Raw genomic sequence first — 16200 nt, 5'->3', positions numbered from 1 at the left:
GTTTCATGGACTTTCATCAGAAGATCCCTATCAGTTTTTAACTGAGTTCTTGCAGATCTGTGATACTATTAAGACTAATGGAGTAGATCTTGAAGTCTACAGGCTCATGCTTTTCCCTTTTGCTGTGAGAGACAGAGCTAGAACATGGTTGGACTCACAACCTAAAGATAGCTTGGACTCTTGGGATAAGCTGGTCACGGCCTTCTTGGCCAAGTTCTTTCCTCCTCAAAAGCTGAGCAAGCTTAGAGTGGATGTTCAGACCTTCAGGCAAAAAGATGGTGAATCCCTCTATGAAGCTTGGGAAAGATACAAGCAGTTGACCAAAAAGTGTCCTTCTGACATGCTTTCAGAGTGGACCATTTTGGATATATTCCATGATGGTCTATCTGAGTTCTCTAAGATGTCACTGGACCATTTTGCAGGTGGATCCATTCACCTAAAGAAAATGCCTGCAGAAGCTCACGAACTCATTGACATGGTTGCAAATAACCAATTCATGTACACCTCTGAGAGGAATCCTGTGAGTAATGGGACGCCTCAGAAGAAGGGAGTTCTTAAAATTGATGCTCTGAACGCCATATTGGCTCAGAACAAAATGTTGACTCAGCAAGTCAACATGATTTCTCAAAGTCTGAATGGATTGTAAAATGCATCCAATAGTACTAAAGAGGCATCTTCTGAAGAAGAAGCTTATGATCCTGAGAACCCTGCAATAGCAGAGGTGAATTACATGGGTGAACCCTATGGAAAAAACTATAATCCCTCATGGAGAAATCATCCAAATTTCTCATGGAAGGATCAACAAAAGCCTCAACAAGGCTTTAATAATGGTGGAAGAAATAGGTTTAGCAATAGCAAGCCTTTTCTATCATCTTCTCAGCAACAGATAGAGAATTCTGAGCAGAGCCCCTCTAGCTTAGCAAACATAGTCTCTGATCTATCTAAGGCCACTTTAAGTTTCATGAATGAAACAAGGTCCTCCATTAGAAACTTGGAGGCACAAGTGGGTCAGCTGAGTAAAAAAATCACTAAAACTCCTCCTAGTACTCTCCCAAGCAATACAGAAGAGAATCCAAAAAGAGAGTGCAAGGCCATTGATATGATCAAAATGGCTGAATCCAAAGAGGAAGCGGAGGACGTGAATCCCAATGAGGAAGACCTCATGGGACGTCTCCCAGACAGAAAGGAGTTCCCTATTGAGGACCTAAAGGAATCTGAGGCTCATATAGAGACCATAGAGATTCCATTAAACTTCCTTCTGCCATTCATGAGCTCTGAGAACTATTCTTCCTCTGAAGAGGATGAAGATGTAACTGAAGAGCAAGTTGCTTAATATCTAGGAGCCATCATGAAGCTGAATGCCAAGTTGTTTGGTAATGAGACTTGGGAAGATGAACCTCCCTTACTCATTAGTGAACTAAATACATGGGTTCAGCAAACTCTTCCTCAAAAGAAATAAGATCCTGGTAAATTCTTAATACCCTGTACCATAGGCACCATGACCTTTAAGAAAGCTCTGTATAACCTGGGGTCAGGTATAAATCTTATGCCATTCTCTGTAATGGAGAAACCAGGGATCTTTAAGGTACAAGCTGCAATAATCTCATTAGAGATGGTAGACAAGTCAATAAAAGAAGCTTATGGATTGGTAGAGGATGTGTTAGTGAAGGTTAAAGGCCTTTACATCCCTGCTGATTTCATAATCCTAAACACTGGGAAGGATGAGGATGAATGCATCATCCTTGGAAGACCCTTCCCAACCACAGCAGGAGCTGTAATTGATATTGACAGAGGAGAGCTAGTCCTTCAATTGAATGGGGACTGCCTTGCGTTTAAAACTCAAGGATCTTCCTCTGCAACCATGGAGAGGAAGCATGAAAAGCTTCTCTCAATACAGAGTCAAACAAAGTCCCCACAATCAAACTCTAAGTTTGGTGTTGGGAGGACCAAACTCTAAGTTTTGTGTTGAACTCCCACATTCAAACTCTAAGTTTGGTGTTGGGAGGTCCCAACAATGCTCTGAACATCTGTGAATCTCCATGAGAGCTCACTATCAAGCTATTGACATTAAAGAAGCGTTTATTGGGTGGCAACCCAATTTTTATTTATCTATATTTCTATTGTTCTTTTATGTTTTATTAGGTTTATGATCATGTGGAGTCACAAAACAATTGCAAAAATTAAAAACAGAATCAAAAACAGCAGAAGAAAAAGCACACCCTGGAGGAATAGCTGTCTGGCGTTTAAACGCCAAAAACAAGCATCTGTCTGGCGTTTAACGCCAGAAACAAGCACCAAGCTGGCATTTAACGCCAGAAATAAGCATCAGGCTGGCGTTAAACGCCAGAAACAAGCTACATTTGGGCGTTTAATGCCAGAAACAAGCATCAGTCTGGCGTTAAATGCCAGGATTGCATACAGAGGGCGTTTTACATGCCTAAAAGGTGCAGGGATGAGAAATCCTTGACACCTCAAGATATGTGGTCCCCACAGGATCCCCACCTACCCCACTTCTTCTTCACACAATCCAATAACACTATACCCTTCACCAATCACCTCAATCTCTCTTTCCCATTACCCTTTCACCAGTCACATTCATTCACTCTTCCCCATAAACCCCACCTACCTTCAAATTCAAAATCTCTTTCCCACCCAAACCCACCCTAAATGACCGAACCCAAACCCCTCTCCCTCCACTATAAAATCCCCTCCATCCTTCTTCATTTTCACACAACACTACCATCTCTTCTCCCCCTTGGCCGAAACACACACCTCTCTCCCTCTCCTCCATATCTTCTTCTTCTTCTATTCTTTCTTGTTTTGCTCGAGGGCGAGCAACATTCTAAGTTTGGTGTGGTAAAAGCATAGCTTTTTTATTTTTTCCATAACCATTGATGGCACCTAAGGCCAGAGAAACCTCAAGAAAAAGGAAAGGGAAGGCAATTGCTTCAACCTCTGAGTCATGGGAGATGGAGAGATTCATCTCAAAAGCCCATTAAGACCACTTCTATGAAGTTGTGGCCAAGAAAAAGGTGATCCCTGAGGTCCCTTTTAAGCTCAAAAAGGGCGAATATCCGGAGATCCGACAAGAGATTATAAGAAGAGGATGGGAAGTTCTCTCCAATCCCATTCAACAAGTCGGAATCTTAACGATTCAAGAATCCTATGCAAATGCATGGATCACTTGGAACCATGATCAAAGCATGAACTCAAAGCCAAAGAATTGGCTTACAATGGTTCGGGGAAAATGCTTAGATTTTAGTCTGGAGAATGTAAGGTTGGCATTCAACTTGCCTATGATGCAAGAGGACGCACGCCCCTACACTAGAAGGGTCAACTTTGATCAAAGGTTGGACCAAGTCCTCATGGACATATGTGTGGAAGGAGCTCAATGGAAAAGAGACTCAAAAGGCAAGCTGGTTCAATTGAGAAGACTGGACCTTAAGCCTGTGGCTAGAGGATGGTTGGAGTTCATCCAACGCTCCATCATCCCTACTAGCAACCGATCTGAAGTTACTGTAGATCGGGCCATCATGATCCATAGTATCATGATTGGGGAGGAAGTGGAAGTTCATGAGATCATACCTCTAGAACTCTACAAGGTGGCTGACAAGTCATCCACTTTGGCAAGGTTAGCCTTTCCTCATCTCATTTGTCACCTATGCAACTTAGCTGGAGTTGTCATAGAAGGAGACATCCTCATTGAAGAGGACAAGCCCGTCACTAAGAAGATGATGGAGCAAACAAGAGAGCCCATTCATGGATCTCAAGAGATGCATGAGGAAACTCATCATCAAGAAATCCCTGAGATGCCTCAACGGATGCATTTTCCTCCAAACAACTATTGGGAACAACTCAATACTTCTCTAGAAGGATTGAGTCATAACATGAACCAATTAAGGGTGGAACACCAAGAACACTCCATCATTCTCAATGAGATTAAAGAAGATCAAAGAGCTATGAGGGAGGAGCAACAAAGGCAACGAAGAGACATAGAGGAGCTCAAGAACACCATTGGTCCTTCAAGAAGAAGGCGCCACCCTCACTAAGGTGTAATCATTCCTTAACTTCCTTGTTCTTATCTCTCTGTTTTTTGATTTTATGCTATATGTTTGTCTATGTTTTGAGTCCCTACTACATGATCATTAGTATTTAGTAACTATGTCTTAAGGCTATGAATAATTCCATGAATCCTTCACCTTTCTTAAATGAAAAAATGTTTTGAATACAAAAGAACAAGAAGTACATGAATTTCGAATTCATCTTTGAAATTAGTTTAATTATATTGATGTGGTGACAATACTTTTTGTTTTCTGAATGAATGCTTAAACAGTGCATTTTTTTATCTTGTTATTTATGAATGTTAAAATTGTTGGCTCTTGAAAGAATGATGAACAAAGAGAAATGTTATTGATAATCTGAAAAATCATGAAATTGATTCTTAAAGTAAGAAAAAGCAGTGAAAAAGAAGAAGCTTGCGAAAAAAAAAGCAAGCAGAAAAAGCCAATAGCCCTTAAAACCAAAAGGCAAGGGTAAAATGGATCCAAGGCTTTGAGCATCAATGGATAGGAGGGCCCAAGGAAATAAAATCTAGGCCTAAGCTGCTAAATCAAGTTGTCCCTAACCATGTGCTTGTGTCATGAAGGTCCAAGTGAAAAGCTTGAGACTGAGTGGTTAAAATCGTGATCCAAAGCAAGAAGAGTGTGCTTAAGAGCTCTGGACACCTCTAACTAGGGACTTTAGCAAAGCTGAGTCACAATCTGAAAAGATTCACCCAGTCATGTGTCTGTGGCATTTATGTATCCGATGGTAATACTGGAAAACAAAGTGCTTAAGGCCACGGCCAAGACTCAAAAAAGTAGCTGTGTTCAGCAATCAACATACTTAACTAGGAGAATCAATAACACTATCTGAACTCTGAGTTCCTATGGATGCCAATCATTATAAACTTCTAAGGATAAAGTGAGATTCCAAAACTGTTCAGAAGCAAAAAGCTACAAGTCCTGCTCATCTAATTAGAACTAATGAAAACTAAAAAGAAAACCTAATGTAAGCTCCTCATAATGTATTCATATGGCTTCAATTCCTCTTGATATAGCACCTTCCATTCAGCATTAAGCCTTCCAAAACTGGGGCAAAGGCCCCCAAAATCACCGACCACGTGTTTAATTAATGAAACCATGTGTAGGGACCTGTGCATACGTGATGAGCGGATAATTTATATGCTTTTTGGCATTGTTTTTAGGTAATCTTTAGTAGGATCTAGCTACTTTTAGGGATGTTTTTATTATTTTTTATGAAAAATTCACATTTTTAGACTTTACTATGAGTTTTTGTGTTTTTCTATGATTTCAGGTATTTTCTGGCTGAAATTGAGGGACCTGAGCAAAAATCCGATAGGAGGCTGAAAAAGGACTACAGATGTTGTTGGATTCTGATCTCCCTGCACTCGAAATGGATTTTCTGGAGCTATAGAACTTCAAATGGCGCTCTCTCAATTGCGTTGGAAAGTAGACATCTAGGGCTTTCCAGGAATAGATAATAGTCTATACTTTATTTGAGTTTAGATGACGCAAACTGGCGTTCAACGCCAGTTCCATGCTGCATTTTGGAGTAAAACGCCAGAAACACGTCACAAACCAGAGTTAAACGCCAAAAACACGTTACAACTTGGCGTTTAACCCCAAGAGAAGCCTCTACACGTGTAAAGTTCAAGCTCAGCCCAAGCACACACCAAAGTGGGCCCGGAAGTGGATTTCTGCATCATTTACTTATTTCTGTAATCCTAGTAACTAGTTTAGTATAAATAGAACTTTTTACTATTGTATTAGACATTTTTTGATCATCTTTGGACGTTTAGTCCTTAGACCAGAGTCTTAATTATCTTGGTTCCCTCTCTGGGGCCAGAACCAATGAACACCTTTATCACTTATGTATTTTCAACGGTGGAGTTTCTACACACCAAAGATTAAGGGTGTGGAGCTCTGCTGTTCCTCGAGTATTAATGCAATTACTACTGTTTTCTATTCAATTCACGTTTATTCTTATTCTAAGATATGCATTCGCACCCAAGAACCTGATGAATGTGATGATTATGTGATGCTCATCACCATTCTCACTTATGAACGTGTGCTTGACAACCACTTTTGTTCTACATGCAAATAAGATTAAATGAATATCTCTTGGATTCCTTAATCAGAATTTTTGTGGTATAAGCTAGAATCCATTGGCAGCATTATTGAGAATCCGAAAAGTCTAAACCTTGTCTGTGGTATTCCGAGTAGGATTTAGGGATTGAATGACTGTGACGAGCTTCAAACTCGCGATTGTAGGGCGTGGTGACAACACAAAAGGATAGTAAATCCTATTCTTACATGATCGAGAACCGACAGATGATTAGCCGTGCGGTGACAGCGCACCTGGACCATTTTCACCGAGACGACAGACGGTAGCCATTGACAACGGTGATCCCCCAACATACAGCTTGCCATGGAAAGGAGTAAGAATGATTGGATGAAAGCAATAGGAAAGCAGATATTTAGAAGGAACACAGTATCTTCATGCGCTTATCTGAAATTCCCACCAATGAATTACATAAGTATCTCTATCTTTATTTTATGCTTTATTTATCTTTATATTCGAAAACCATTATAACCATTAGAATCCGCCTGACTGAGATTTACAAGATGACCATAGCTTGCTTCATACCAACAATCTCCGTGGGATCGACCCTTACTCATGTAAGGTTTATTACTTGGACGACCCAGTGCACTTGCTTGTTAGTTGTGCAAAGTTGTGAAGAATGTGTGTGAACCATAGTATTGTGCACCAAGTTTTTGGAGCCATTGATAGGAATTGTTCGAGTTGTGAAAAGTATGAGTCACAATTTTGCCTAGCAGTACGCACACTTTGCTGAATGTTCACCTGTGCGTACGCACAGAGGGTTGTGCACACCCAAACATATTAATTACTTCTTGTGCGCACGCACACTTGACTATGTGTGCTTTTCCTTGTTTTCTTCATGTGTGCTCCCTTGTTTATACTTTCTTCCACTTTTACTTAGCCAAATCTTGCCTAATTGACCTGAAATAACTCACAAAACATATCACAGCATTGCATGGTATAAAAGTGGGATTAAAATCACTAATTCAAGCACAAAAACGCATGTTTTCACATTTAGGATCAATTTAGGTATCAAACACAAACGTGTGCTATTTTGGTGGTTAAGTGTGAGTTTATGTGATGAAATCCATTTAAATTAAACCAAAATATCTCATCAAATATGGACTCATCAATCCTATATGACAATTGAATTTGTTTTGAATAATGAATGCTCTAATGTGATTCCCTTAATCTACTTAATGCTTAGTATCCATTAAATTATACACTTTATTCTCTTCTATAGGTGTCTCTTTTGTATGCTGTTTTAGATCAATTTTATTATAACATGATAGTATGTTAGGTGCCATTAACATTCCATGATTGTATAATCTCTTCTATTGCATTTTGATTTTTTCTTTTGGCATTGTCAAGATTCCCCTTTTTTCATACGTTGTTTTCTAAGATGAGATCTTTTTTCTGGTATAACTGATGCAAGTGGAAACTGTCTCTCAACAAATTCCCTTCGGCAAGTGTACCGAAATTGTTGTCAAGTAAAAACTCACAATAGAGTGAGGTCGAATCCCACAGGGATTGATTGATCAAGCAACTTTAATTAGAAGAATGTTCTAGTTGAGCAAATTCAGAATTTGGGTTGAGATTTGCAGAAAATAAAATGGCGGAAATGTAAATGACAGAAAAAAGTAAATGCTAGAATTAAAGGGCTGAAAGTAAATGACTGAAAGTAAATTGCAGAATTGTAAATGGGAATGGGGTGTTTGCTCATGAAAGTAAATGCAGAAATTAAAGAGAATGGGTGAGATCAGAATTGGGGAATTCATTGGGCGCAGGAGATGTTGCAATTCTCTGGATCAAGTTCATTTTCATCTCTTCCTCAATCAATGCACTCATTGATCTCCTTGGCAATCTTAATTGATTGAATTACAATTTCTTGCAATTCAATCTCTCAAATCTTGATCAATAGCCAATTCCTTGGTCAATTGCTCATGAGAAGAGATGAAGTGTAGTCACTGATTATACCACATGCATTTCCCAAATCAAGTATTGAGAGGATTATAGTCACATATCCATCCAAACCCAATTTGGTCCAGCATGAGAAAGCATTTCTAGCTTGATCTCTTCATTTCTCTTTCAAGGCTCAGAAGAGATCCAAGTTTGAATAGCTTTTTTTCCAAGATAACTACCCAATGGGATGAAGATCGAAAGCTTTCAAGTGAAATCAAGAGAAAATATAGAAGAAGAATAATGAAAACTAGTATTGATCCATCAAATTACAACAGAGCTCCCTAACCCAATGAAAGGGGTTTAGTTGTTCATAGCTCTCGAAAATGAAAACAAAGATGGAGAATACATCATGAAACTAGAAGAGCAGAGTAAAATACAGAGAGTAATGCCCTTTTCCAGCTTTCCGAACTCCTTAAATAATTCAAGGCTACTCCTATATATACTACTCTTCTCAGCTTCTAGTTGGCTCTTCAAGTCTTGGGCCTTTGGATCTTGAGATTGAAGTAGTTCTCTTCTTCATTTGGGCTTGGTTTTACTTGCAGAGAGAAAGTGTGAAGTGGGCAGAGACTTTAGCTCAGGACGTTAGGGGTGTTAACGTTTTAGTGAAAGAATGAGTTTGAGAACGTTAGTGACACTCAACATTGTCACTAACGTTCCAATGTACCCCTTTGCCTCACGTTAGAGCCCACGTTAACTAGGTTAACGTGGCTTCTAATGTGGCCTTGCCAACCTTCAAGAACGTTAGTGACACTCAACATTGTCACTAACGTTCCAATGTGCCCCTATGTCTCACGTTAGAGTCCACGTTAACTAGGTTAACGTGGCTTCTAACGTGACCATTCTTAGCCATCCCCAACGTTAGTGACAAAGTTGAGTGTCACTAACGTTGGCTCATCTTTCACTCATCATCGTTAACGTGGCTCCTTGGGATTTTGTGGTTGCTTCCAACGTTAGTGACAATGTTGGGTGTCACTATCGTTGTCGACCACCCTTGCCTTTTACGTTAGCTCCCACGTTAACCAAGTTAACGTGGTACATTGCACCTTAGGCCAACGTTAGTGACAATGTTGAGTGTCACTAACGTTGGCTTCCTTCCCCCTTTTAACGTTAGAGGCCACGTTAACTAAGTTAACGTGGACTCTAACGTAGCCACTTATGATCATTGGCCAACGTTAGTGATAATGTTAAGTTTCACTAACATTGGCTCAAAGTCCCTTCTTCACGTTAGAGTTCACGTTAACTTAGTTAGCGTGACTCTTAACGTGGGCAATGATGGCTTCGAGAGCGTTATTGGCAATCACTTTTCTCATTAACTTTGCAAGTTACCCCCATTCCACGTTAGAAGTCACGTTAATTAGATTAACGTGGCTGCTAAAGTGGTTCTTCCTTGCTTTCCTTTGTCCTGAAATCAAGCAATAAAGTGCATCAAAGTTCTAGTCCAAGTCATGGGTAATGCAACATACAATTTGTTATTAAACTCATGCAAAATCCTCATGAAATCTTGTAAAATTCACAATGTATGCTTGAATCAAGGTGTAAGTGAATATCTACCCAAAACTAGCTTATTTCCTAAGGAAATGCATGAAACTACCTTAAAAATAGTAAGGAAAAGGTCAGTGAAACTGGCCAAGATGCCCTGGCATCACAACACCAAACTTAAAGCTTGCTTGTCCCTAAGCAAGTACTGGAATAAGAGAATGATGAATGGAATGCCAAGAGAAATGAGTCATTCTTGTGGAAGTCATGTCACTGATTTTATGGTGGTTTCATGCATAGCAACTTAGGTTCATTCCATTACTGGCTTTCAGACCTTTATCATGTCCTAAAACACTGATTTTGCTTATATCCTATGAGACTTTTATTGATCCTTTTATTGTCATTCCAGGGCTTATTTGTGTTCTTTAAGCTAAGTGCTCTGTAAGGGGGCAACTCTTTAAGATAAGCTTTCAGCCAACACTCCCGAACCAGTTGGTTCAAGGTGCTAGGTGTTGAGACACCCCTAAGGACTTACTCCCTCAAGTCTCTCCCCCATACATACACACCAAAGGCATCTGGTTCATTTATTTTCCTTCTTGAGACCTTGGTGTCCAGCACCTCTTTGGGTTACTAAATGCTCTGTAGTGAGGGTTACTCTTGATAGTGGACTTTCAACTGATAATCCCGACTTAGTTAACCCAAGTTACCAAGTGATAAGGCACCCCTAAGAGCTTATTCATCCAAGTAAATCCCTCACACAGGAACACCACATACACATGCCTCAAGATTAAAACCATTGGTGCCTAGCCTTATTGCTTACTCTTTTTCTTTTGTTTTTCACTTTAAGTGTTCTTTCCCTTTCTCTTATTAGGATCTTGTTATTTACTTAGTCTCATGGGTATATTCAAAGTATAGTATTCAGGCCAGATAGTTGTCATTCCCACCTTATGGTTGAACCAACTTAGCTAACTTATGACTACACCACAAACTCAGAAACTTACTCCATATCATGAACTCCACTCTGGTCTATTTAAAACACAATCATTCTCTTTTTCATTTGATTTAAAAGACAAGCATACAATAAGTAATGGTATGATGCAGTAACACAAAGACTAGCAAGCATAGACTTCTTCATCAGAAAGCTTAAAATGCATAGTTGAACTAGGTTCCAATCAACACATGACTATTAATTAACAGTGCATTCGGACTTCCAATTTTTAACACGATGAGTAGATGGAATTAAGTATCAATACAACCTTTGGGAGATGGTTTGCCACACCAATCTAGTTGCCCTCTTGTTGTCATTGTCATAGTTCTTGATGCCTCACTTTCTTAGTTGAAGGTGTACCATCTCCTGATAAGCTTCCTGTAAGGTTATTGGAAGTTGCTTGTTTCCCAAGCACTTGAGGGATAGTCAGCTTGCATGTATGCTCATGATTTCTGAACTTATTTTGGTGTGTGAACACCAAACTTAGTTCCTTGCCTACTACAAAACCTTGCATGCATGCGTAGAATCTCGTATCTTGCTGTTAGCAACCAATTAACTAAAGACTAATCTATATCCAAGTGGTTCCCTTGATTGGTCAGAGCTAGCAATGTGCTTTGAGAGTGTAGTGTGATTCTAACTAGCATCCTTTGGTAGGACACCAAACTTAGAATCGCACTTTCACTCTTGAATTGTTTTGGTGTGGAACACCAAACATAGCTCCTTGCAATGCAGGGGAAACAACTTGTGATCTTTATTGAAATGCAGCTGAAAAAGTAGTTACCTAAGGTTGAGTTGCCTCCCAACAAAGCGCTCTTTTATCGTCGCTAGCTCGACGGGTCCTTACTTCACTTGAGATGATATTTTACTCTGGGTTTTCCCTCATGTTGCCCAGATAATGCTTGAGTCTTTGTCCATTCACTGTAAAAGTCCTCTCTGACCTTTCATCCATGATTTTGATGTGTCCATATGGTGAGACTTTTGTGACAATGAAAGGCCCGGACCACCTCGATTTGAGTTTTCCTGCGAACAGTCTCAATTTGAAATTGTAGAGGAGTACTTGCTGCCCCTTTTCGAAATCCCTGGGTGCAAGATGCAGGTCATGTCTCCTCTTTGCCTTCTCTTTATATATCTTAGTATTTTCATAGGCTTGTGACCTGAATTCCTCCATCTCTTGCAGTTGCAAGATCCTCTTTGCACCAGCAGTAATGCTGTCAAAGTTTAGTATCTTGATGGCCCAGAGAGCTTTGTGTTCCAATTCTAGTGGTAAATGGCAAGCTTTCCCATAAACCAGTTGATATGGGGACATTCTCAGTGGTGTTTTGAATGCTGTCCTGTATGCCCAAAGAGCATCATCCAGCTTCTTCGCCTAATCCTTTCTTGATGCACCCACAGTCTTTTCCAAAATCCTCTTTAGCTCTCTGTTGGATATCTCTGTTTGTTCACTTGTTTGGTGATGGTAAGGTGTGGCTACCTTGTGTTTCACCCCATATCGTAGGAGAAGAGCCTCTAGTGGTTTGTTACAAAAATGACTCCCTCCATCACTGATGAGGGCTCTTGGGACTCCGAACCGGCTGAAGATATTCTTCCTGAGGAAGTTCATGACCACTTTGTTGTCATTTGTTGGGGTTGCAATGGCCTCTACCCATTTGGACACATAATCCACTGCTACCAAGATGTACTTGTTTACATATGAGGTTGGGAATGGTCCCATGAAATCTATTCCCCACACATCAAATACTTCCAGTTCCAAAATGAAATTCTGTGGCATGGCATTTCTTTTGGGCAAGTTCCCAGATCTTTGGCATTCATTGTAGCTCCTTACCAGTTCTTTGGCATCCTTGAAAAGGGTGGGCCAAAAGAATCCACTTTGTAACACCTTTGCTGCAGCCCTGTCCCCTCCAAAGTGGCCTCCGTAGCATGAGCCGTGGCAATTCCATAGTACCTCTCGTCCTTCCTCTTCTGAGACACATCTTCTAAGGATTCCATCTGAACACTTCTTGAAGAGATAAGGCTCGTCCCAGACAAAGTATTTTGCATCATTCATGAGCTTCCTCTTTTGATGTTTATTGATCCCTAGAGGTAGAGCCCCAGTTGCCTTGAAGTTGGCAATGTCTGCAAACCTTGGGGCTTTGTGCACTGTCATTAACTGCTCATCAGGGAAGAGCTCGTTCACACTCATATCATGTGTTCCTCCTTCCTCATGAGGAATCCTGGATAGGTGATCTGCCACCTTGTTCTCCACTCCCTTCTTGTCTCTGATTTCAATATCAAACTCCTGCAATAATAAGATCCATCTTATTAGTCTTGGTTTTGATTCTTGCTTGGCAAATAAATATTTAAGTGCTGAGTGATCTGTAAAAACAATGACTTTAGCACCAATGAGGTACGACCTAAACTTGTCAAATGCAAAAACTATGGCTAGCAATTCCTTTTCAGGAGTGGTATAATTTCTTTGAGCATCATTGAGGACCTTGCTAGCATAGTATATTACATAGACTAAGTTATTTTTCCTCTACCCTAAGACTGCCCCTACTGCAAAGTTAGATGCATCACACATCAATTCAAAGGGTAAGTTCCAATCAGGTGGGGGAGATGATAGGGGCAGAGGACAATCTTTCTTTCAAATGCTCGAATGCCAACATGCAGGTTTCATCGAAGATGAATGGTGTATCTGATACAAGGAGATTACTCAAGGGCTTAGCTATTCTTGAAAAATCTTTAATAAATCTTCTGTAAAAGCCAGCATGCCCTAAAAAGCTTCTAATTGCCTTGACATCACTAGGTGGAGGAAGCTTTTCAATAAGTTCCACTTTAGCCCTGTTCACTTCGATTCCTTGGTTAGAAATCTTATGGCCAAGAACTATTCCTCCTATCACCATAAAGTGACATTTCTCTCAGTTCAAGACCAAATTAGTCTCTTGGCATCTTTTCAATACCAAGGCTAGGTGATTCAAGCAACTAGTAAAAGAATCTCCGAATATCGAGAAATCATCCATAAAAACTTCAATGAATTTCTCTATCATATCTGAGAAGATAGAAAGTATGCAGCGTTGGAAAGTCGCAGGTGCATTACATAGCCCAAATGGCATGCGCCTGTAGGCAAACACTCCATATGGACAGGTAAATGAAGTTTTCTCTTGGTCTCTAGGATCAACCACTATTTGGTTATATCTCAAATAACCATCAAGAAAACAGTAATAAGCATGTCCTGCGAGTCTTTCCAACATCTGATCCATGAATGGGAGAGGGAAATGATCCTTTCATGTAACTTCATTGAGTTTCCGATAGTCAATGCACATCCGCCATCCCGTGACGTTCCTTGTAGGTATCAGTTCGTTCCTCTCATTGGGAACCACAGTGATTCCTCTCTTCTTGGGCACAACATGCACGGGGCTGACCCAAGGGCTGTCTGAGATCGGGTATATTACTCCTCCTTGCCAAAGCTTCATAACCTCTTTCTGTACCACTTCCTTCATGATTGGGTTCAGCCTTCTTTGGGATTGAATGGATGGTTTTGCATCATCTTCCAACAGTATTTTATGCATGCATATAGCTGAACTGATTCCCTTCAAGTCAGCAAGGGTCCATCTGATGGCGTCCTTATGCTCCCGCAGCACCTTGAGCAATTCATCCTCTTGATCTTGGCTGAGGCATGAGCTTATGATTACTGGGTAGTTTTCATTTTCTCCTAGGTATGCATATTTGAGAGTGGGTGGCAATGCTTTGAGTTCAACCTTGGGTGCCTCTGACTTTTCAGTCTCTTCCTTTGGTGCATCTTGAACATGACTCTCTGCTATTGCAACATCCTCACTTGATATATACTCCTCCTCCATTGATCTCTCGGGCTCTTCATGCTCTTCTTCTTCAAAACACTCCTGCACTTCTTCTTTAAGTGTGTCTAACCTCATGCATTCCCCAAATTGTTCTGGTGGGTAACTCATGGCCTTGAACACATTGAATGTCATCTTTTCATTGTGTAATCTCAAGGTAAGATCACCTTTTTAGACATCAATGATAGCTCCAACAGTAGCCAAGAACGGCCTTCCCAGAATAATGGAGGTCTTAGCTTCCTCCTACATGTCCAACACTACAAAATCTGCCGGGAATATGAAGTCTCATACTTTCACCAACAAATCCTCTACTATGCCATGAGGGAACTTGAACGATCGGTCTGCCAGTTGTAAGGCCATTTTTGTTGGTTTAGCCTCCTCGATCTTCATCTTCCTCATCATTGCTACTGACATCAAATTGATGCTGGCTCCTAAGTCACAAAGGGCCTTCTCTACTGTGATTTTCCCTATAATATAAAGGATCTGAAAGCTCCCTGGATCCTTCAACTTCTGGGGTAGTTTGTGCTGGATGATAGCACTACATTCTTCGGTTAGTATCACAGTCTCACTGTTCTTCCAGCTTCTCTTCTTAGTCATCAGCTCCTTCAGGAACTTGGCATAGAGTGGCATTTGTTCTATTGCTTCAGCAAAGGGTATGTTGATTTGTAGTTTCTTGAAGATTTCCAAGAATCTCACGAACTGGTTGTCATCTTCTTTTTTCTTCAACTGCTGAGGATACGGAGCTCTTGAGATGTTCAGTTTTGGCATCCCTTTTTTTCTTTTTGTGGAATTGAAGTGGGAGTTTGAACTCCATCTTGCTCTTCTCCCTTTTCATTTGAGCCTTCTTTTTGTGGTTTTTGGGAGAGTTCCGTAAGTTCCTTCCCACTCCTAAGTATTATAGCTTGACACTCCTCCTCTTTGCTTGAATTGTTATCATTGCAAAGGCTGTGGTTAGAAAGCTGCTTGAATAGATAACCAATTTGTGTCTCTAGTTTCTTGATGGCAGCATTTTGATTCTGCATGTTTGACTACACTTCCTCTCGAAGTACTTTACTGTTTCGGACGTCTTTGCATACTCCCTCAAGTAAGGTTTCAAGCTTAGAGAGTCTGTCATCAATTGATGGTAGATTGGGATTAGAGGTGGAAGGATGAGAGGTGTTGTTGTGGTTTTGATATGGGTGTGGAGAAGTGTTGTTGTGGGGGTGTTGATATGTCCTCTATGTGAATTGTTGATGAGCTGCATTGTTGTTGGAGTTGTAAGGTCTCTGGTCTTGGCTTTGATCTTGCTGATTCCCCCACCCAAAGTTTGGGTGGTTCCTCCATCCAGGGTTGTATGTTTTGGAGTATAGATCATGGTTCTGTCTAGGTGAATTCCCAATATAGTTGGCTTGCTCAAGGTTACCCTCTGCTTCTTCTTCAACTCCTTCTTGGGTTTTTGAGGAGGTGGTGATTGCTGCCACTTGGTTCCTCTCCATCTTCTTGGTGAGGTCAGCTAGCTGCTTAGTAATGAGCTTGTTCTGAGCCAGCAGAGCATCTACATTGCTTAGCTCTATTCTTGTGTTCCCTCTTTCGGAAGCATAGAAGTAGTCATTCTCAGCTACAGTCTCAATTACATCTATGGCTTCTTCAATGGTTTTCTTCTTGTTCAATGATCCTCCAGAGGAATGGTCTACTGCCTTCTTTGATTCATATGACAAGCCTTCATAGAAGATGTGCAACTGCACCCATTCATTGAACATATTTGGTGAACATCTCCTTGTTAGGTCTTTGAACCTTTCCCAA

General features: G+C 40.5%; 1 protein-coding gene and 1 non-coding gene across 2 annotated transcripts; both read right to left on the bottom strand.

Annotated features, from left to right (window-relative positions):
• Positions 1-238: 238 nt before the first annotated feature.
• Positions 239-346, bottom strand: LOC127746276 (small nucleolar RNA R71). The gene has a single exon (XR_008007896.1). It is a non-coding gene; the product is annotated as a small nucleolar RNA R71 (small nucleolar RNA).
• Positions 347-14703: 14357 nt separating this feature from the next.
• LOC107479454 (uncharacterized) lies at positions 14704-15048 on the bottom strand. The gene has a single exon (XM_016099587.1). The coding sequence runs from the start codon at positions 15046-15048 to the stop codon at positions 14704-14706; it is 345 nt and encodes a 114-aa protein (XP_015955073.1).
• Positions 15049-16200: the final 1152 nt, after the last annotated feature.

The sequence above is a fragment of the Arachis duranensis genome, chromosome 3, assembly GCF_000817695.3.
Source record: "Arachis duranensis cultivar V14167 chromosome 3, aradu.V14167.gnm2.J7QH, whole genome shotgun sequence".
In the NCBI taxonomy this organism is placed as follows: domain Eukaryota; kingdom Viridiplantae; phylum Streptophyta; class Magnoliopsida; order Fabales; family Fabaceae; genus Arachis; species Arachis duranensis.
This window is presented reverse-complemented; position numbering and strand designations above follow the sequence as displayed.

What these genes read in the sequence shown, in the direction of transcription:
- LOC107479454 (XM_016099587.1), bottom strand. Translation starts at nt 15,048, where the DNA reads ATGCCACTCTATGCCAAGTTCCTGAAGGAGCTGATGACTAAGAAGAGA.